This window comes from Rhipicephalus microplus, chromosome 9, assembly GCF_043290135.1.
Source record: "Rhipicephalus microplus isolate Deutch F79 chromosome 9, USDA_Rmic, whole genome shotgun sequence".
NCBI lineage: Eukaryota > Metazoa > Arthropoda > Arachnida > Ixodida > Ixodidae > Rhipicephalus > Rhipicephalus microplus.
In genome coordinates, this window is record NC_134708.1 from 53,770,875 (window position 1) to 53,793,456 (window position 22,582).

Below are 22,582 nucleotides of genomic sequence, written 5' to 3' on the forward strand. Positions count from 1 at the left end.
TTTTTTTTCTTTCTGACTTCTGTTTGTGGGAACATGCTGTGCAATTCACACACACGTGCACACAAATGATCTGCCCATGGCCAACGCCAACAGAAATGTGCACGCAAACATGATGCGAGAGCAAACAATAGAATCACATCAAGCGTGATGAATCACATCAAGCGTTGTCCCTGTCTGTCGGTCTGTCTGTCTGTCTGTCTGTCTGTCTGTCTGTCTATCTATCTATCTATCTATCTATCTATCTATCTATCTATCTATCTATCTATCTATCTATCTATCTATCTATCTATCTATCTATCTATCTATCTATCTATCTATCTATCTATCTATCTATCTATCTATCTATCTATCTATCTATCTATCTATCTATCTATCTATCTATCTATCTATCTATCTATCTATCTATAGATAGATAGATAGATAGATAGATAGATAGCGCGTAGCTTCCTAGATCCAATATTCGCATTATATGAGTGCACAGGTGTATAATGAGCGCAATTGACGCATCCCAGGTGGTCTAAATTTCCGAAGCCCTCCCCTACGGCGTCTCTCATAATCATATAGTGGTTTTGGGACGTTAAACCCCACATATCAATCAATCAATCAATCAGTTGACGCATTATGACGTATATGAGGTACGTAACACGCATACCGCTTACGTCTTAGGACCGTACATCATGGTCTTCGGGTGTGTTTTGTATATTCGTTCAGGAAAGAAGTAAGCATACGTGGTCTACAAAAGGAGAGACAGAGTTGCATGGACAGATAACCACTGGGCCATGGTCTTGGCTTGTACAAGTCGATGACCTGGTTTTAAAAAGTTGTCTAAGACTTAGCATTGTGAATAAGGAACCGCAGCCTGCTTCGGTGGTGGCATCAGCTTTAGCGACGTCACTAAATGTTGGCTTTTTTTTTTCAAACAGCGAAGCTGCTTAAGGCTATCGGTAACTTGGGCTCCATTATGCAAAACTCCGCTGGTGCGCACCGACAAATGCATGTGCGAGCATTAAATGAACACTTTGCTCGCCGATGTCGAGCACGTGAAACATGGGAGAACGAGGGCAAAAGAGGTAGAAAGAGAGGAAAGAAAGCGAAAGAGAGGAAGCAATAAAAAAAAGATACAAATATAGACAGCAATAAAGGGAGTAAAGACAACAATAGACACCGAAAGTCATCGAAACAGAAAGAAAGGAATTGATACCGGAAAGAGTCAGGTTAAACAGAAAGCAAGCCATAGATAAAAGAACTAATGACGAACAAAGGGAAATCAAGAGAGAAATAAAGGAGCAGACGAAGGCAGAGAAAATAGAGCTGTAAACATAGGAAGAACCGGAAAGACAAAGAAAGAGACAGATAAAAAGACAGAAGCAAGAAATGCTAACTACAAGAAAACTATACAAGAAGCATAGAGATAGAGAATAAAACAAAGAGAAACAAGAAAAGCCACCCTAAAGTAACCAGTAAAAACATTTACTGACGATACGGCGCTGCCGAATGTGAACTCTGCGCGCATGCAGCTTCATGTCGGGGCGAAGTCAATGTGCTTCAAGATTTGGCTTTCCGCAAGAAGCACCCCCTGCGCCATTATTCGCCTTTCTGCGCACAAACGAGGTACCTGCTACTTTGACAATGCTGCGTGTGGCTGCATGACCACGGAGGAAAGAATGAGCGGAGAGCACATGCCCATCCGACGCGCTACGCGAAACGTGTCGAAGAAATGTCGTCACGGCGGTCATATCTTCTGGGCACAATTGCGGCGTTGCTGTGGTTGCGCGTTGCGCAGTGTAGCTGGTGTAGCAGTGAGTGATGGTGGCGGGTGCACCTCCGTATAGGTCTCGTACTGAGCCGTGGCGGGGAAAATCCGTGCTTCGTGCCGCGTTAATAGATACGCAGTGTTTTTCCAGCGGATATTGTTCTCCTAGCCACGTTTAGAAAACCTCTTCTTAGCCACAGGGTTTCAACAGTGCGTAGAACGAACGCGCATATCCATGTGCCGTGCGACGGATGAAGTGTTTGAAGTGCTCATCGAAATTGCGTTTGGACACCATGACAAAACGGAACCACGACGAACGCCTCGAAGGTGAATGACGGTTGTGCAGTGTTCCTGCTTGTGACAACGGACAAAACATTTGTGACCCTCAAGACGCAATGAGGGCGTCATGCACATACGTAATTTCGTGTTAGATGTGCCCACAGTAACTTGCACGTGCGTGTTTTTATTAAGACCCCTTTTCAGTTCGGCTTGCTAAGCTCGTCCCTAGGCATAGAGCAACCACGTTCACACCGTGCACGAGGTCGCCGCGGTTGCACAGTGATGACCTGCGAGCTTTTACGTGGAACACGGGCATGGTGACCGGGTGCCGCGTCACCCACGCGAGAGACGGCGCATGGCCGATCATTTTGTCTGTACAGTTCGTGAATATTAACGCCGTGCAAACATTTGCACCACACTCGTCGTTGTCATTGCATCTAGCACGCATCCGTCGCAGCGCGTCAGTGCGAGGCTCTTTAGGGCCTTTACACGCGCTTTCCGCACAGCCGCAACGCACGTGCCGGGACCCCTCCCGCACGCAAGTGGGGGACAAATAAGCCAATCGGCGACGCTCTTTCACCCTCCCCAGCGTCGCCAATCGGCTTATTTGTCTCCAGGTTGCGTGCAGTGGGGGTCCCGCCTCGTGCGGAGCGGCAGTGCGGGAAGCGCGTGGAACGGCCCTTAGCACGGCGCCGTGTGGACGCGTGGCTACGTGAAGCCGCTCTCTCTCTTTCTCTCTGTCTTCACATGGGAGAAAGCTCGACACCGCGTCAAAAAGACACGTGCCGACGTACTGCAACTAGTGCGTGTGGTTTAACAGCGGTTCTTTTAAGAATCTAGGAACTTGAGGTCGAAGAATTCCGCCCTTCCTTCAGTCTGGCTACCCACCTATGTGAGGCTGCTATATATAATATTCGTTTTTCAGTGTCTCCGCCTTCTATGTGCAACCGTCATACTATGGAACCGCACCAGCGCGCTCAAGCTCACCAGCTCACCAGCAGAGTTATGCCAGACTTTTTTTTTTTTTTTTTTGAAGGGGGTTGGGGGGAGGCTCAGCCATACTTTATGTGGGTTCGTGCGTGCGTTTGTATGTGTGCTTGTATATATACGCAAGCAATATTGAAAGAGTTCAGAGAGCACCCCTTGCTATGCCCCTTATGTTTAGCTTTCACAGCGGGTAATTGGAGAATGCATTTCGCGGTAGTTTGGCAAGTGACAGATCAATCTTTTTTTTATTGTTGGCGATTTCAACGTAGCAGGCAAACGTGCTTCACCGGTCTTCAGCGCGTAGTGCAGATCGCAAACAAGCCTATTACGAGAGCAGTTAGGGTGACAGTTGTTTAAAATCAGCTGGGGTGGTGACGCTGGTCCGACATCGAATATTATGCCAATATTGGTTGTCCTCTCTTATAACAGGGCCATAAACACTATTTATGTCCATACGAAAGCGCTGAGTGTCGAGTATTCAAGAATTAAAATGCAAGAAATGCAGAACATGATTATTGTTGTGGGAGAAAACTATTGCGTCCTTATTTACTCGTTCTTTTATTAGACTGAAACCAGAACTGAGAAGAGCAACTCAGCGAGTCGTTGAAATGAACCGATGCCAAGCAGCAGCCAGATCTTTCCCGCAACTTTTGTTATCGTTCGTGAAGAGCCAGCCGAGTCTACGCAGAATCGCGACGAATGCAACACATAAAATACGGGATATTTACGTGCCGTCGTCACACGCCATTTTGTTATACAACTCTCAGCTTTCAGCTGTTCTGAAGTTAAGCAGATTAAGATAAGAAAGAGTGCCTTTCTTTGTGCTTTTCGTACTACAAAGTGGCGGCCGTAGCGACGTCAGTAAATACTCAATCTAGAGAGAAAAGATGGTGATTTCCTTGTTGGGGTGATCGCTGCAGCATGGAACAGCCAACGAGAGAAAGAAGAGCGCAAAATATTTGATTTTCACTATTCCCAAACGGGTGGGCCGGTATGCAGGCCTGTGCAAGCTGACGCGATAACCTTCAAATCGCCCTGGATTCTACCGTGTGATGTCGGAGTTTCTGTGGGCCCGAATTTCGTCCAGTTTCGGAAGATGCCTGCGTCGAGAGTGATCTGTTCATTTGTAAGTGAAGTGATTGTGAAATACCGGGTGGGCGTTGGCTTCGGTAAATCTTCGTGAGACAACGGTGACCCAAAAGAACGATGCGCCCGCTTTCGAAACACACTGTTCTCTGGCCTCGGAGCAACGGTTTTGTGTGCAAGGATGCGGGGATGTCGGTAAGCTTTGATTGAATGATTGATTGAGTGCCTTATCGCTTTTCACTACGATTTCTTAGCGAGCGCAGCTGTTCATGGCGTAATCGTGAAACACTGCGCGACACTGTCTGTAGATTTAATAAGGTCGCGCCACGTTTGGCGGGCATGCAGCTTTCCGACGGTGATGAAGAGTGGACAGTAAACTACGCTAATTTGCTTGAAAAAGACATTACTTCTATCTGAAAAACAAAGGGGGTCGATCTACATAGGTTTACCAACCATTCCGGTATTTATAACTCGCCCAAATATCAGTGTTTTTAAACCATTCCGTATTTCGCGGGAGTGGCCGGGCTTTCCATGCACCGTCCCGAGTCCTGCGGCGTTGTTGAATGGACAGCTACATGTCCCAGAACGTTAAGTTAAAAGTTTTCATGCGATCAAACGCACGCCCAACGACGCTGCTCACGCTAAGGAACGCGAAGATCGCCCAAATTGCACGCACAAAGCGTGGTGGATAGCGGTGGCTACGAAAGACCACCTCAGCTGAACTTCCGCGTGAAGTGCGACTACTTTTGCGAGTACATTATCCACTAAGAGGAAGTGCCACGAATATTACGAAGCCGGCTGAAGCTGTTGCTACAGCGGTTTGCGGTGTGATGTCGACTCGCTCTCAGAATCGAGTCCAGGTGCATCAATATACGATTACTTCGCGCAGTGGTTACGTTAAGCGTAACCACTGCGTTGCGATACGTGTGTTGTATTGCTTGTTAGTTTTTGCCATAATTGCCGCCGGCAGCAGCCTCTGTATCATTCCTTTCAGCAATACGCCATGCATAAATTTGCGCCTGGGCGAAAGCAGCCGGGTTTCCTTTAAAGAAATGACGTTCATATTGATAGACTGCGCGTGACTTCGTGCACGCATAACATAACTCCTTCATGGTGGGTTAGATGACGTTAAGATGATTAGTCGGCTTCATTGTGATAACAGCGTCGCTAGAATGTTTTTTTTTTGCATTTGTGCATGAATAACCAAGGAAGCAGCATGCGACGTACTGATAACTTTAACGTGACGTCACAGAGTCGCATCGCGGTGACGCCAGCGAAAGCCATTTATCTACAAGACGAGCTTTACACTGAATGGAAAGCAATAAGCATCAGGATTTGTAAATATCACCACTGCATAAGAAAAGTGATGAAAATAAAGACGAATACTTTTTTTTTCTTTTTGATAAGGCAGTTGCAAGTTGGTTCTCCTTTTGTTTTCATTTTAATACTTGTCTCGTACATTCCACGCTATTTTAGTATTCATGTTCACGAACTATGAGCTAGACTTGTATACAACGCTTACACCTAACGGATTCGATTTTTTTTTTCTCTCCGGCGGGAGATTCGCGAGTCGAAGAGCAAGGTCATCTTACGTAAACTATAGAGGTGATGTGGGTGCCCCTTCGCAGAAATTTCCCTAATCGGGCACAATTCGCCGAGCGTCGGCGACATGCTGCTAATTTCACAAAATGCTGTCGTTTTTAAATTGTTATATTTTCTCGATTTTAGGTGGGCTATATCGTCAAAAAATTCGAAGTAACAACTTTCAAAGCTTACGAACTTTAGCCTACTCTGAAATACACAGTTGGTCGGGGCATTGGCGGGGGTCGACCAAAACCATTGCCACAAATGTGGACGGGACACACAAGACATCCGGGACGTTGTCGTGTGGTAACAGCATTTCGTTTGCTTTCCGGCCACGCACGTCGTTTAGGCAAGGAACATAAAGCTTTATTTTTTTCTCTAAGGCGCGAAGCTTCTTAAGGTCGAAGCTTGTCCATTGGCGGTATTGGAGTCATGCGTCGTAGCCACCGCTGACGATGATGCTGATGACGATGAAGAACAAGCGCGTTCTAGACCACACATTATCTTTCTCCCGTCACGGCACAGAATATTCAAGGTACCCACTATACGTCATGACGACTACGATTATTGATCTCAGACAACCACTGGCTTGCACGCGCAGTTGAGCTTTACGATACAAACGTGTGACTGGAAACCACCACCAACCACCAGGGGAACGTGTCCAGACCTCGTCTTCGCCAAGTTAAGACTAAATCCGACACCACAAAGTAGTAATAATGGAGGGCTAAACAAAATTCACTACTCAACACAACATACCTGTTGTGACCTATAAACATTGTACATAAATATACACCACTTTGTAAGTCATCTAGATTCGTAACTAATCACGGGTGATTTGCGGTAACACTGAATGATGCCACTGCTTTGCCCACTCATCTTCATTCAATTCATGGATATACTGCGTTTTTTTTTCTTCCTATTGAATTTTAGACATTTATGGTAATGCCGATGAGCATTGCTATTAACACTCCCGTAAGTGTCGCGTGCACGCTATTTTTCACGTGTCCATCGTCGATGGAAGAGCCGTTGTTCCAATAAGCGGTGACAACGACAAGCGGCGATTTTTTTCAGGGACACTAGATGTTGATAAAAGAGCTTTCTTTTCCGGCCTTTCGAAGCGCTTTTCTTTTTTTTTACTGCTGCGTTTGGCAAGTATACGCAGTGTATCTAACCTTCATCCGCCCTTGATGACTTCTGGACAGCCAAGTCGAATGTCATTTCATTCAGATTTTCCTATATACGTTGCAGAAAAAGAATAGGGGGAGGCCAGTGGGGCTGGGGCACGGGCCCATGTGTGCCAAACGTCACTGTGGCGCCTCGTATATAGACCAATGAAGAGCTTGTTTTTTAGTGAAGTCACGTGAACAGCCTGCTAGAGTCAAGAACTGTGCGGAAAAGACTTGGAAACGCCAGGAGAGCATAAATCTCTCGCTCTTTGCGTTTTCAGATATTGTTATTCGAACTTTACAGTACCTAACCCAAGTGCTTCGTCGGCGTTTTTTTTTTCATCTTTTTTTCTTAGCCGCACCAATCTGAGTTGATTTTACTGGAGTCTTTGGTGGACACAGCGTAGCCAAAGGGTAGATGTTCAACCTTCTGCGTTAACCAGTACTTATCAATTTTTGTCTGTTTTGTATATGTATATATAGATACACGTAAAACGCACTCACGAAAATGAACTATAAAAAAATTCTGGCCACGCTTTTGCAGCTAGGCCAGTACTTCATCAAGACATTTGTGTGGCCTTTCTTATTCGACGCTTCACTGCTTTCATTATTAATATTGAATTATAGTACATTGAGGCGGGCTATGTAGTACTGGTTTACTTTTTACAGCGCGGCAAAGGCGAGAAATCACCTAAGGAACACAAAAGAAGTTTAAGAATATAAATTTCAAGTTATAAATTAGACAAGTTATATATCACATAAAATTATGGTACTCGATCTAATGCATATACTTCTATTAAAAACATACAATCAAAACCATGCTCTCTGTCCTTTTTTTTAAGTAAAAGGTAACAAAAAAGTAATATTCTTACTTTTTATACGTATAATATTGTGCAGACGTACTAGGATAATGATACTGATTACTGTGATTAGTTTGTGAACCGAACGATTTTAATAATGTAGTCCGTGACAGCCACGCATAACGTCGCATTGGAGAACCCAGAAATAGAGGCTCCGAAAGCCAAAATATTAAAAGGACTCAAGTCTTGGCTAATCTTTCTGGGTATGCACCATAACTATCACGTGAAAAGAAACAATAACACGCAGACGACGGAAATTTGCAATAATATCATGGCATTATCAGTGTGACCGCATTAATTTGCGTAGCGAAACCACGTCAGACCGAATGGCCTTTAGCTTCGCTTCGTTTTCCTGTATCTCTCCAGAAATTAAATATGTTCATTCATTCAAAAAAATACTAATATTCATCAACACCTCATTCTGCCTTCCGTGCCACAGGCATGTGTTCGCGATATGCGGCGAGTGCCGGGATTAACAATTAAAGAGCGTGCTTAAAGCATCGCGCTTGTATATGCAACCTAATGTTCCGTACGGTTGCCTCCGCAACAAAACTATGATTGCGAATCTACATGGACCTGTTACGGTGTAGTGTGCAAAACACGAGCCAAAACAAAAAAAAAATTTATTATGTATCGTCCGAGCCCCACTGCGGTGGCCTAGTGGTTAAGGTACTCGGCTGCTGGCCCACAGGTCGCGGGATCAAATCCCGGTTGCGGCGGCTGCATTTCCGATGGAGGCGGAAATGCTGTAGGCGCGTGTGCTCAGATTTGGGTGCACTTTAAAGAACCCCGGGTGGTCGAAATTTCTGGAGCCCTCCACTATGGCGTCTCTCATAATCATAAGGTGGTTTTGGAACGTCGAAACTCCACATATCATTTAATATATTATCCGAGGTTTGCAGAATGCACCTGTATATTGTGTGGACGCGGTTGGTCAAGTCACATTCACACTACTTAAACAGTTCACTAATCTCAGTAGAAACGCCATGCTTTATTTAAAAAAAGACCATTTTCTTTGAAGTACGGCAGATCTCAAATACCTTGGGAATCGACGTTATGCGAAGCATGCGGCGGGAACGTTGCCATTATTTTTGTATTATTGAGCAACACGTCATGAAATCACGCTAGATATATGCACAAATGTGGCATGCCCAGTCATATTTTGAGCAGTCGCAGATGTTTATATATCCATTTGTTTGCACTTGCACAACGATGGGCCACAGGAACGTGAGTATCAGCAACACCAGAAGGAATAAGCTGATATGAAGTGCTGGAGCTCGCGTGGATGGTATACTCCATTTGACACGGCTACATAAACCAACTTCAGCGGATGGCACCTAAATACAATTGACGTTAACCTGACCTGACGTAACGGCTGTATGATAGGAGTAAATGTGCAATGCTTAAAAAATTATTTGCCAGCACTGCAACTGAATTTGACGTTTGAATAATATTACGGTCTATTTGAAAAGTAATTCGGAAACCGGGCGTGGCTCTGTGGTAGAATCCTTCATTGCCACGCAGAATGCTCGGGTTCAATTCCGGCTGGCACACTGACATTTATTTTAAATGCTAAGCATGTCTTAGCGAATTTCAGTGAGTTTGACCGCGCTTGCAGTGCTTGCCGTACGCAAAGAAATGTTTGCCATTTAAAATGTCTACCTGAAGGCATGCACTTCATTCTGCTGGTTATTTTTTATTTTTCTCCTCAATACTTGAGGGCCATCATTGCTCACTTGAGTATATATAAAGCTGAAAAAGTTAAGAATTGATAAATCGTTGATAAGAGGTGATTACCGGTGTATAGGTAAATGTATGCACCATTTCGTTATTATGGTAGAAATACGTTTACTGCATCCCAATCGCAACTGTGATTAACACAGATATCTTCAGAAGCCCGTTTCCTAACGGACGCGTAATAATTGTGTACTGTCACTTAAAGCTAAACAATGGTATGGATCAACGCCCGCGCTCCAGCGAGTCGACGTTCTTCGAATTCCGTCACAGTCGGGCCTGTGATGTCTTATTTAGTCACACGTTTACAGCGGTGGCATTTTGTGCCCACGCGTCACTGTCAACGCCTTTTGATATCACCCCTCGAATCAGAAATTACAATATCGTTGGACTCGTTTCCTTGCGAGCCCTTTATAGGAGCGTCGAGTAAAGGGGCCTGCGTCTTAGCGTCGTTAACATGCGTGCTATCAGATTCCAAAAGCTCTTCTTCGGCCTCACCCCGCACAATCACGACCGCAGAATCACCGTCCCCACTTGACCCTGTCGAGTCAGACCAGGTCTCCGACGTTGACATGCGTCCGGGAAAAGATGGATTCGGCGAATTTGGATTTTTCGCACGCTCTCTTCTTCTGCGCGTGGTGAACGTCTCGGCTGACGTGGCTTCTGAATAGTCAGTCCTGGACCAACGCGTCCGTCTTGCGACGACACCGGCGGCAGTGGTCACGTTCCTGGCGTAAGTGGCATTCATCGCTTCCTCGGCCTGGAGTTCGTCGGCCTCCTGCACGTTTAGCGACATGAGGATCATGCCGAGGACCACCAGGAACACGGCGACCACGCCCGTGGGGAAGAACCAGACGTTGTCCCTGCGTAAAGTAAGAAATGTGTTGTGATGTAGTTTATTTCCGCGGTGACATTTCTCATTCAGCGCGCAACGAATGTTTCTTTAGATGCGAAGGAGCTCTCGACTAGCCTGTGTAACGCTGTCCGTCCATGTCTCCGTGCCAACGCGCCACACCGCGTTCCCCCCGCCGCATTTGTTGGAACGATGCCAAGTAGGTCGTCACAGCTGCATATTGACGTCACTCTCTCCCTCACTAGCAGAAGCTGCGCATTTAGATGATGTTGCTCCTCCAACCGTTCGCAACACACTTTTCTCTCGCTTAGCCTTCTCCACTGCCCATTAACGCTCGACTTCACGTCGAGTCGAAAGAGTTTATCTGCATTAAAACCTACACGAAACCCAACCCGCTGCTCATCTCTTTACTTGGAGGACCTTTAAATTGGAGGACCTTTAAGCTTCGCCTCTAAGAGTTGAACGCGATAGCGAAATCCGGCCCCTTGTGCACCCTTCAACCGCTAAGTACATACTTATTAATATGTTTTGTTACACACACGCGCACACACGCGCACACGCACACGCACGCACGCACGCGCACACACACACACCCACACACACACACACACACACACACACACACACACACACACACACACACAAACGCGCGCGCGCAAGCGCGACGTATCTATAGCAATGGCACAGGTTTTCGATCTATTTAACATCACTTTTATAACAACTTCATGGAAATATTGTACAGTGATATAGTCGCATGGTCCTGTATTATGAACTGCGCGTAGGCGTGGCACTTGTATTTGTAAATGGTCACATTCTGTCGCCCGTCTTGCGTTAGTTATCTAGCAATTGTTCGACTCGTTCTACTGGAGACTTCTTCCGGCCAACCGCAGCAAGCATCGCCTTATGGTCGGTGAAATGGCAACTGCAGTGTTTAACTTCTTCAATGGTGTCTTGAGATTGAAAAGGTAAATCTATGCAAGTGTTGTGGTTCGTTGAAATGGCATTTCCTTGAAGTGGCATGAAGAGTCCCACAATACCTCACACGTGGCAGCACATTATCTAGCGTTTGCTGCTTGCTTGATCAACGCCTCTGGAAAGGCATGATATGTTTTCCCGCTAGATGGACATAGTTGTCCATATTTAGAGCCGTTTGAAAGTTTCTGTGCGTTTTTAGCAGCGGTGGCTGCCCTATCTCGGCCTTTTTTGACGTAGTTTGATGGCCACCCAAATGTGCCTACAAATCGCCGAATGGGCTCGTTTTCTTCGTGACACCTGTCGAACAAAATGCGTTAAGGAGACTCCTTCCACCACGTGACATTTATGTAGTGTTTTTTTTTTTTTTTTTGAAGCAGCTGCAAGTAACATTGTGGCTTTGTGGTAGGACACCTGCTTGCCACGCAAACGGCCGGGTTTCGATCCTCAATGGGACAGACAATTTTATTCTTGCTTCTTTCTGAATATGCTTCCTTCTGAATTTTTCGCTCGCCACACCGCGGTGGTCTAGTGGCTAAGGTACTCGGCTACTGACCCGCAAGTCGCGGGATCGAGTCCCGGCTGCGGTGGCTGCATTTCTGATGGAAGTAGAAATGTTGTAGGCCCATGTGCTCAGATTTGGGGCCACGTTAAAGAAACCCAGGTGGTCGAAATTTCTGAAGCCCTCCACTATGGTGTCTCTCACTATCATATGGTGGTTTGGGGACGTTAAACCCCACATATCAATCAATCAATTTTTCGCTCACGGACGAGTTATCGCTCACAACCAACGGTACCGACGTCAACGGTGGAATTTCTGCAACACGAGCTCTTTAACGCTGTCGCGCTAAAAAAAAGCTTTACTTGCGTAAAGGCTATGACGAATTTCACTTCAAACCGTTCTTCTAGCCGCCCGCGTCGACACCAGTTTCAGCCGGGTCAAGGACGCGTGCACCGCTGCTGCTTTGCATCTATCATGGTTCCCTTCAGGGACATTCGTGAGTCGAACGGAAAAGTGATTAACAACGCTTCCGCACGTTTCAACTTCGCTGGTTAACCATCTATACTGAAAGCTAGGACGGTGTTTTCTGCTCGTCTCCCCGCACAAAGAACGATGCCAGAAATAAACGTAATGCTGAAATGTGAGATAGCTGGTTCACGCCAGATGCGGCTGCACAACTGGGTGATTAAAACGAAACACTCGATGAAACTGCAAGAGGAGAGGATACTCTTCCCATGCCGCCATCAGCGTTTAGGGGGGGGGGGGAAGACATCTCAGTTGCAAGACGTTCCTTAACAAAAACATCTGCGTGTTATTCAACAATCACAACCACCGAATCACCAACGCGGACTCACCAGTTCCATATGTATATGGTAGTCGGTCTCCGCACCGTCGTCAGCTGTCGGTCGGCGGGTAAGACCAGTGGCGAGAATGGCTTCCGGTTCAACGGCCTGATAAGACTCTCCGAGGAGGCGGCGCTTGCTCGATCCAGTGCCGAACTGCTGGCACGGTCCGGTGTGCTCGACTTCTTAACAGAAAGGATTCCATCTTTGCTTCCTTTCTTCTCCTTACCTCCGGGTTTGTCCTGTTTTCCTTTGCCTCCGTGTTTGCCCTTCTTTCCTTTGCTTCCGTGTTTGCCCTTCTTACCCTTACTTCTGGGTTTGTGTTTTTTGCCCTTACTTCCACGCTTGGACTTCTTTCCTTTGCTTCCGGACTTGTGCTTACTACCTTTACCTTTGGACTTGCCCTTCTTTCCTTTGCTTCCGAGCTTTTTCTTCTTACCTTTGCCGCCGGCCTTGTGCTTACTACCTATGCTGCCGGTCTTTTCTTCCTGGTTCTCAAGCTCGTCCTTTTCTTTGCGGTCGGACCTGTGCTTCTTACCTTTTCCCTTGGACTTGCCCTTCTTTCCTTTGCCTGCGTGCTTGTGCTTTTTCGACTTTCCGCCGGACTTCGCATTCTTGGCTTTCGCCATGACGAGCACACGGGGCGGAAGCTACGGCCGTCAGCGTTTTTTCTTGCCCCTTCTCAATACCTGGCGCTTACCCACTACGACAGACTGACTCCGAAGTTGTCGCTTTATTAAGTGTGATTACGTAAACGCATAAATGGATGTTTAAGGCAAAGAAAGTTTAAGACTCGGCGGGCTGTTACAGTGTTGAAAGTGGTTAGTGGAAACGCATCGCTCTTAAGAAAAATTGGCGCAGCTCACACTCTACCACGAGCAAGGCTGAGTCGAAGCCACAGCTGATGAAGATGATAATGGGCTATATGTATGGCTCACACCCATTGTGGGTGATTGAACAAGAAACGAATAGTTAGTTAGAAGAGATCACATATTTATCGTATATCTAATGAATTGTCAAATGGTTGGAAGAAGATTTCTTTCCGATTTCAAGATTTGCGATCCCGACCATTCTGATTCGATCAGAGCTGGTGTGCACGTTTCAGCTTCTTCTCTTGGTGACCATCTGCACAGACTGCTTGGACAATCGTTGGGCACGTGCCGATTTTTGAAAATTGTTTACCTGCGACGCGCAGCAAGCCTCAGCCATAACAACATTGCTGTTAAATCAGTCACAGTAAGAGAAGCCTGGGCCTGCTTATGATACCCTACTTCAGTTTTGATAATTCTCAACGTTGAAGGGACGAGGACGAAGTACGGAGATCTTCTCATCTCATGGCTGCAGGAGATTGGCCCGGAGCAGTAGGCGAATTTCCAAGTGTGTTCATTAGTGTATGTATATACTCGCATAACCTTGAATTAACTAATATAACAAATTTAAGTACGAATTATTGGTAATGAAGTATTTGAAGGATGAAGAATTTAGCTATATATTCTTTTAGACTGACTGATGAATTGCTCAATGGCGAATAAAACATCCGTGTGAATGTATCCCAGAGTAGAGGTCAGCACCCTTGTCATCACCTGCTTCATACTTCGTCCTTGTTCCTTTAGCAGTAACTGCTGAAAAGGATAAACAGTCGGTATGATAATATTATAGCAATCCTAACTGCAGTTAGGAATTCACCTTGGTATCTGCTACAGTTATCGAAGTTAGCTTGTTATCCATTTTAACTGAGAAGGATTTGAAAACCTTCTGCTATAATGGGCACCCTGTTGAGTGGCCCTCAAGACAGTTTCAAATGAGTGTTCATTTGCCGAAACAATGAATCTTAACAGTTCTAAACTTCAAAGTGTTTAGGTGACAAACGATTCAACGTCAAATAGGTTGTAGTTAACATATAAAAAATGGGTCAGATGAAAGCGGCGTTTAAAGGGACACTTAAGTCAAACATTAAGTCGATGTTGATTGCTTAAATAGCGGTCCGGAAACCTCGTAGGACTACTTTTGTGCCAAGAAAGTGTTTATTTTGAAACGAAATCACGTTTCAGTGGTGCACATTGTGTTAGCGCACTCCAAATCTCCCACCTGAAGGTCACTGTTACCGTGGACAACATTGCCCGGCTTTACTGCGCGGCCGCCGACAATGCTGTTTCCCGCTGTTTCGCAGTAGGGCGAAAACAGCGGGAACCAAAGCAGCGACAGCGACCATTGAACAATTTTCTGCCATGGCATTCGAGATGGCGGGCGTGCTTGGTTCAACTAAACCCCGCTTGATCGCGTCACCTGTCCGGTTTAAGTGGGCGGAAATATAACTTTTAAACCACTCTTGATGCGCGGAAGGTTCTTTTTTATTGCAGTTCGATTAATATTGGGCAAATGCAGTCGGTCGCGCTCACGTCATCGGGATCATTTACAAAAGATCCCACTCACGGGGCCCGTCATATGGAACACTTAGTTTAATTTTTTTGGTAAGAAGGGCACTCTTGTTGATAACATTGCCTATTTAGACGTTATCATACAGTGAGCTCTCACTCTGGCATAATATGTTATGTGCCTTTAGTGTCCCTTTAAGGACTGCAGGTCCATCGGCATCATTTGGTACGTACGCTGACCGAAACTGTCTTGAAGCGGCTGAAGCTGTATTTGTTGAAATACCCTCGCAAGAGGTCCCTTGGAGCTATTTCGAATATTTCTAATAAAAAATGTTTTTCGGTTAGGCCACTGACTACGGTGGCGGGCCCGCCATAATAGAGCGGCAAGTATAGCGATGGGCGTGTTAGCGTAGCACAGTGACCATGATGAGGCGACCCATCAGCAACGGTTGAACGTCGTGCAGACACATCGATTGTTCCTGTAGGTTTCTTCACAGTTAACCACAGGCAACAGCTTTAGTTCTCTCGTAGCTTTTTTTTTTCTCGTGGCCTGGTGGTAACGCACATGCAACTTTTGGCATTGGGCAATGTTCTTTGCTGGTGGGCACTGCTGGTGGGCACTGCTTACGAGAAAGGGGAGAGAAAACGACGCGAATGGACGTCCACGTGGTAGACCAGCTTTCTTTGCAGATAGCAATCATCCCAGGAGCATCACCATCATCTCTGTAACATTGCCCTCTGACAAAAGCATTAGTTTCATTGGTTTTAGCATGCCTTAGCGTATTGTCATAGAATTAACTATAGTAACGCGCCATTTTTTTTGAAGACAAAACAATACTTATTCGATAAGTATCGCAAACCTCAAGTAGCACGTGCTGCTTTTCGGCAGAAGAAGAAGAGCATCAGCTGCCTCGTGTGCTGGCGGTCGTTGTTTGGACTGATAATCGCATCTGATGGCCTGCATCGCTCCCTGCTCAGATATACTCCTTTTTCGATTTTCGGCTTTCCTTTCTATATTTTTTTAGCCCAAAATTACGTTTTCTTTGAAAAACCATTAGCCTTTTAGTTAAGATCCTGCCGCCCGGTTCTTGGCCGATCCCCCTTTGTGGGTGTGCGCCAGAGTGTCAAGGATCATCATCATCATCATCATCATTTGGACTGATTCATGACGAACCACCCAGACCAGGTTGCACCAGTTCACCGAGGAACCCGCTAACCGAACCTCGAACCAACCATGGGCAAGGCGAAGAAGCAGAAGACTGGAAGCAAAGCCAAGAAACCCAAGCACGGCAGCAAGGGAAAGAAGGGAAGGAAGGGATCTTCTGCGGAAAAGAAATCGTCCTCGGCGTCGTCTACCAAGGGTCACTCGTCTACCGTGAGCTCCAAGCCGTCGACCACCTCGGGCCGCGCCCGCGGTTCGACCTCCAGCACAATGGAGGGAAGCGCGATGTCCTCGGCGAGTTTCAAGCCTCTGAAGCGGCCACCGTTGCCGGAGCTCGTCTTGCCCTCCGACCTGGAGTCGTCGGCACCACGGCGGCCCTCGATTGTTTACGTCTGGGACTGGTGAGCGCCTGCTTCTGCTGCATGGGGCGTTGGTTCCATATGGGCCAAAGCGCGCGCCTTACGTCTCGGTACCTAAACGATGATTAGCCGGGCTAGTCTATAAGGATAAAGGCTCGCACATTCTTGAGGTTGTTTTGTCTCACAGAGACTGCTGGAGTCTATAACGATTTTTTAAACACGGCAGTGAGATGCAACTTTCTTTACCAGGGGTCTCAATAAGACACGACAGTGAGATGTAACTTCCTTTACCCAGGGGTTTCGAGGTTCAAGCTCACCTCAACCAGCAGACTGCGAGCCGCATTCACCAAATATGATTCCGCAAGGGCCAGGAGAGTAAAGGTTAAAACTAGGGAGGGGGGGGGGCAGTTAGTGTAACAAAGTTTGTTAGCTAACGTTACTATTTGAAAGATGACCTCTCTCCTTACTTCATATATGTGTCATTTCTGCAACAGATTTGACGTCAGGATTCGAGACGCATACCAACAACAAACTGTGTGTTTGGAAAAAGTTTTTAACGATTTAGAATACGAGGTACTCCACTACGGTATCTTCACTCGAAAATCGGTTAGTAGACACTGAAATTAGGTACTCTTCATTTAAGATTGTTTCAACGTATTGTGACCGCATAAAGAGCCCCACTAAAAATTAGCTTACTCGAACAAATTATTATTTCCCACTGTAGGCTAGAAAATATTGCGAGTACGACTTAACAAATTTAAGCACTCATGAACGTACCCACTAACCAAATTAGAAGTATAATGTATATGCAAGGTCAAAAGCGGTAGCAGCGTCGGGACAGAAGCGGCAAGAGCTGGCCGGGTATACGGGCAGCGTCGCAGCAGCAACCAGGCAGTCCTAGCACGCGCTTCGCGCCAACGTGTCGATGTCGCTGCAGTAGTGGGCATTCCTCTTCATTCCAATTCGTCCCCCCGTCGGAAAAGAAGCCATCCTGGCGACTCACGGAGAACAGAGTACGAGCGGATCGTAATACGGTTTAAACAGCTGTACGCGAACGGTGTCACGACCGTGAAAGCGCTGGTCTGTGGATGGCGTAACGGGTTCGACTGATGTAGTTAACAAGTGAAGTCTACGAGACAACGTGGTAAGGTCTCTGGTATTTCAAAACAAGCTTCGAGGAAATGCTTGTAGGAACAGCAGAAACTCGAAGCCACACAAGGGTGTCCGGAACAAATTTAGGGTATGGGTGGTTATCGTCACGCCGAGATTGTTGTCTCCATTAGTCGATGGTTGTAAACGAGTGCACGGGCGAGCTTATACGGCATTCCTCGGCGCAGCGGTCAGCTTCAGAGATAGGCGTAGACTCAGAGGAATCGGGGTGGTAGGGCAGAAAGGTAGCTAGTGTGGTGGAAGGGTCTCGGTCATGCAAGAGGGAAAATGGGGGAAAGCGCGTAGTCGCCTGCGGAGCAGTGTTATTCGTACGTCCCAAAAGGCAGAATGAGGTCCCAATCGTAGCGGTCTGAGACAACGTACTTGGATATCATGTCTTTCCGTCAAGCCATTCGTTTGAGGATGGTAGGCGGTAGACCGGTGAATGATACGGCATTCGACTAGGAGTGCGTTGACGACCTCAGAGAGAAACACACGTCCTCTGTCGCTGGGACCCCGCAGGGGCGCCTGCGCAAGTAGGCGTTTGGTGTGTAGCGACACCACGGACCCGAGCTAACGGGGGAGTTTCTACTCCCTCCCACGCCTAGCCGTGCGTGGCTTTGCCGTGTCCGGGGAAAAGGGGATCCTGGGGGTTGAGCCGACGCTGGGTGATTGGACCTTTAAGGCCCCCCGGAAGAGGCAACACACCCCTTTGGCCCCGGCTTCACGTAGACGGCACCCCTGGGCTGACCCACCCAGGGGAAATCGGCAGTCGCCTTTTCCTATTTCTCTCTCCCTACATCTTCGTCTTTTGTTCTCACTTTACATCTTTCCTGTCTTCTACTCTCTTCTGTATACTTCCAATTTTCCTGGCGGCAAGGGTTAACCCTGTGCAAATAGCCTACCTTGGTCTAGGCGCATTGGGTTATGGCAGTGTTGTACGGCTGACGTCTGCAAGCTTTCAGCACCTGTAAACTTGCAGCGTCCCCTTGTTGGGCTCCGTGGTGGGTGGCCGCCAACGCTGCTGAACAAAAATAAGACCGGCATGCAAGGCGCATTTCCTCTACTATCTGATCGTACCGGCCTAAAGCGGGTACGCACCGACGACATAAATCTCTTCAACCAGCCAATAGAAACTTTTCCCCACTTCCACGTCATTCACTGTGAAAAAACCGGAAAGCAAGCCAGGACCGTATCTCCTTTCGTAGTTGCCAGGTGTCTTACGGAAACTCTCGGGGCTGGATACAAAGTAACCAAAATGGCGAGCGGAGACCTTCTTCTAGAAATTCGGGACAAAGCACAATATGTAAAGCTAAACAGCCTCTCAACGTTTGGTGACGTACCGATCACCATAACACCACACCGATCCATGAACACCACTCGCGGAGTGGTATCTGATGCAGACTTACTTGAGCTCACCGAGACTGAACTTTTGGAAGGGTGGAAGAGCCAAAATGTCAATAATGTACAGAGAATCGTCATCAGAAGAGATAATAAGGAAATTCCAACGAAACACTTGATACTCACGTTTGCATCCAGTAAACTACCAGATTCCATTCAAACAGGGTACACGAAAACAACTATCAGGCCGTATATACCAAATCCTCGTCGTTGCTTCCAATGCCAGAAGTATGGCCATGGCTCTAAGACCTGTCGTGGTCGCCAGACTTGTGCACAATGTGGAGTCCTAGGCCACGTGTCCGAGAACTGCAAAGAACCGGCACACTGTGTGAACTGCGAAGGAAACCATGCCGCATATTCACGCTCCTGCACATACTGGAAAAAAGAAAAAGAAATAATTACATTGAAGGTGAAGGAGAACATTACGTTTAAGGAAGCACGGCGAAGAGTCGCTCCATTCTATGGACCTACATACGCTGATGCGGCGCGTCAGGGGGCACCGCCGCACCAGCCCCCGCCACCCCTTCGGCCCGCGCAGAGCGAGCCGTCGGCTGTGGCACCTGCCCCCAAGGCGGCTGTAGCCCAGGCTACACCGCCTACTCTCAAACAGAGACCGGAGACTCCAGAGTCTTCGGGTCTCAAGGCCTCCCCTCACCAGGCGAGGCCCAAAATCCAAACTAACAGCCCGCACGTGCGGGCATCCAGTGCCTCCGAGGAGGCAATGGATACGTCGGCACCCTTGGTGCCGAAAGAGCGGCGTGGCTCCTTGGAGCGCGCCAAGAAAACAAAAAAGCAAATAACAGGGCCTGGTGATGGCCCTGTTAAGTGAACTCAAACTCCCCGTCTAAACAGCCACTTGTTTTTCGTACACACAGCATTATTTTACATTCACCATGAACACTCAAATTATACAGTGGAACGTCAGGGGCCTTCTCAGAAACCTTGACGACATCCAAGAACTCCTACACGAACACTCACCAAAAGTGCTGTGTGTACAAGAAACACACCTTAATTCAAAACACACAAATTTTCTTCGCAAATACGTTATTTTTCGAAAGGACCGTGATGATGCCGTGACATCATCCGGAGGTGTTGCCATCATAGTGAATCAAGAAATTGCATGCACACACATACAACTCCAAACATCCCTTGAGGCAGTGGCTGTTCGAGCGGTTCTTTTTGATAAACTGATCACAATCTGCACGATTTACATTCCTCCTAGTTATCAGCTACAAAAACGTGATTTACACTCTTTAATTGATGAACTTCCGGAACCTTATGTTCTCCTTGGAGACTTTAATGGGCATAGCAGGCTATGGGGAGACTCTCGGTATGACGCGCGAGGTCGACTGATCGAACAGTTCCTTCTCTCGTCGTGCGCGTGTCTCCTAAACCGAAAAGAACCAACCTATTATAATCTCGCCAATAACACCTACTCCTCCATAGACCTGAGCATAGTATCTCCATCTCTTGTGCCTCTACTCCAGTGGAAAGTCGTCAGTAATCCGTACGGAAGTGACCACTTCCCCGTAGTTTTGAGCACGACAGTAACTGAGTGTCCATCACGTGTTCCCAAGTGGTTCATAAACAGAGCCGACTGGGAACAGTTTTATACTATTGCTAGTCTAGGTTGGAATGACATCCGTACTTTGAACATTGATGTTGCGGTGAACTACTTCACAGCGTTTTTGATCGATGCTGCAACAAAATGCATCCCACAAACAAATGGACACCCTGGAAAACGACGTGTGCCATGGTGGAACTCTGAATGCCGAAACGCGCGCAAACAGCAAAACAGAGCTTGGAGGCTGCTTCGGAACTCGCCGACAGCCGAAAATCTTGAAACCTTCAAGAAAATAAAGTCTCAAGGCAGGAGAACGCGTCGGCAGGCCAGAAGAGAAAGCTGGCAGAAGTTTTTATCAGGGGTTAATTCATACACACAGAAGGCTAAAGTCTGGGACATGGTCCATAGGATAGCAGGAAAACAAGTACACACACTTCCACTCGTAAACACTCAGGGTGATACCTTGGAAGATCAGGCAAACTTCCTCGGTGCACACTTCGAACAGGTATCCAGCTCGTCCCACTATACTGACACTTTCCAAAAATACAGAACAAGAATCGAAAAGCAGAAACTTGAACACAAATCCACTAGATACGAGGGATATAACCAAGCTTTCAGTCTTGCTGAGCTCCGAACATCTCTGAACTCCTGCAGTACTTCTGCCCCAGGTTCTGACCGTGTGATGTATGAAATGTTAAAGAACCTACCAATCGAAACGCGAAAAACCTTACTTTGTTTGTACAATGCTATTTGGTCTTCTGGCACTATTCCTACCTCCTGGAAAGAGGCTATTGTTATTCCCATTTTGAAAGAGGGCAGGGACCCTTCTTTAGCTTCGAGTTATAGGCCTATTGCACTTACAAGCTGCTTGTGCAAGGTCTTCGAAAAAATGATAAACTGCCGACTTGTACACTTTCTTGAAACAAACAATTTGCTCGACCCATTTCAGTGCGGGTTTCGAGAGAGTAGATCCACGACAGACCACCTTGTTCGTATCGAGGCACAGATCAGAGACGCCTTCGTCCATAAACAATATTTTCTCTCCGTGTTCCTCGATATCGAAAAGGCTTATGATACAACATGGCGTTTTGGAATTCTAAGAGACCTATCCAACCTTGGCGTGCGCGGAAGAATGTTTCACATAATCAAAAGTTACCTGTCAAACCGGACATTCCGTGTCCGAGTGGGCACGGTTCATTCTCAAACATTTGTCCAGGAAACAGGCGTTCCACAAGGTGGTGTACTTAGCTGCACACTTTTTCTCATAAAAATGAATTCCTTGCGCTTGACCATCCCTCGCAATATGTTTTATTGTACATATGTGGATGACGTCCAGCTTGGCTTTAGGTCTTGCAATCTGGCAATGTGTGAGCGGCAGGTTCAGTTAGGTTTAAACAAGCTCTCAAAATGGGCAGAGGAAAACGGATTCCGACTGAACCCACAAAAAAGCACGTGTGTCCTGTTCTCCAGAAAGAGAGGCATGCACTCGGAACCCGACATTGAACTGAACGGTCAGCGTCTGTCTGTTAATACGGAGCATAAATTCCTAGGATTAATCTTGGACAACAAGTTGACCTTCGTACCGCACATCAAGTATCTAAAAACAAAATGTTTAAAAGCCATGAATGTTTTAAAAGTGTTGTCACGTACTAGGTGGGGTAGTGACAGGCAATGTCTCATGAACCTTTATAGAAGCCTCATTCGCACCCGCTTAGATTATGGGGCTGTTGTTTATCAGTCTGCGACTCAAAGTGCTTTGAAGATGCTGGACCCCGTGCACCATTTGGGCATCCGCCTTTCTACGGGTGCTTTTCGCACCAGCCCCGTAGAAAGCCTTTATGTTGAGTCAAATGAGTGGTCGCTTCATCTGCAGAGAACTTACATGTCCTTTGTTTATTACCTTAAGGTGAAAGCAGACAAGAAGCACCCCTCATACTCTACTATTAATGATTTG

The 22,582-nt window shown here is 46.8% G+C and overlaps 1 protein-coding gene across 1 annotated transcript in view; it reads left to right on the forward strand.

The window, feature by feature from the left end:
- Nucleotides 1–3,876: 3,876 nt before the first annotated feature.
- LOC142771803 (uncharacterized) overlaps nt 3,877–22,582 on the forward strand; it is a 479,046-nt gene continuing 460,340 nt past the window's right edge. Inside the window, exon 1 of the mRNA XM_075873675.1 lies at nt 3,877–4,300. Within this exon, the coding sequence (XP_075729790.1) occupies nt 4,287–4,300 (14 nt within the window). The 5' untranslated portion in view covers nt 3,877–4,286. The remainder of the gene's footprint in view (nt 4,301–22,582) is intronic.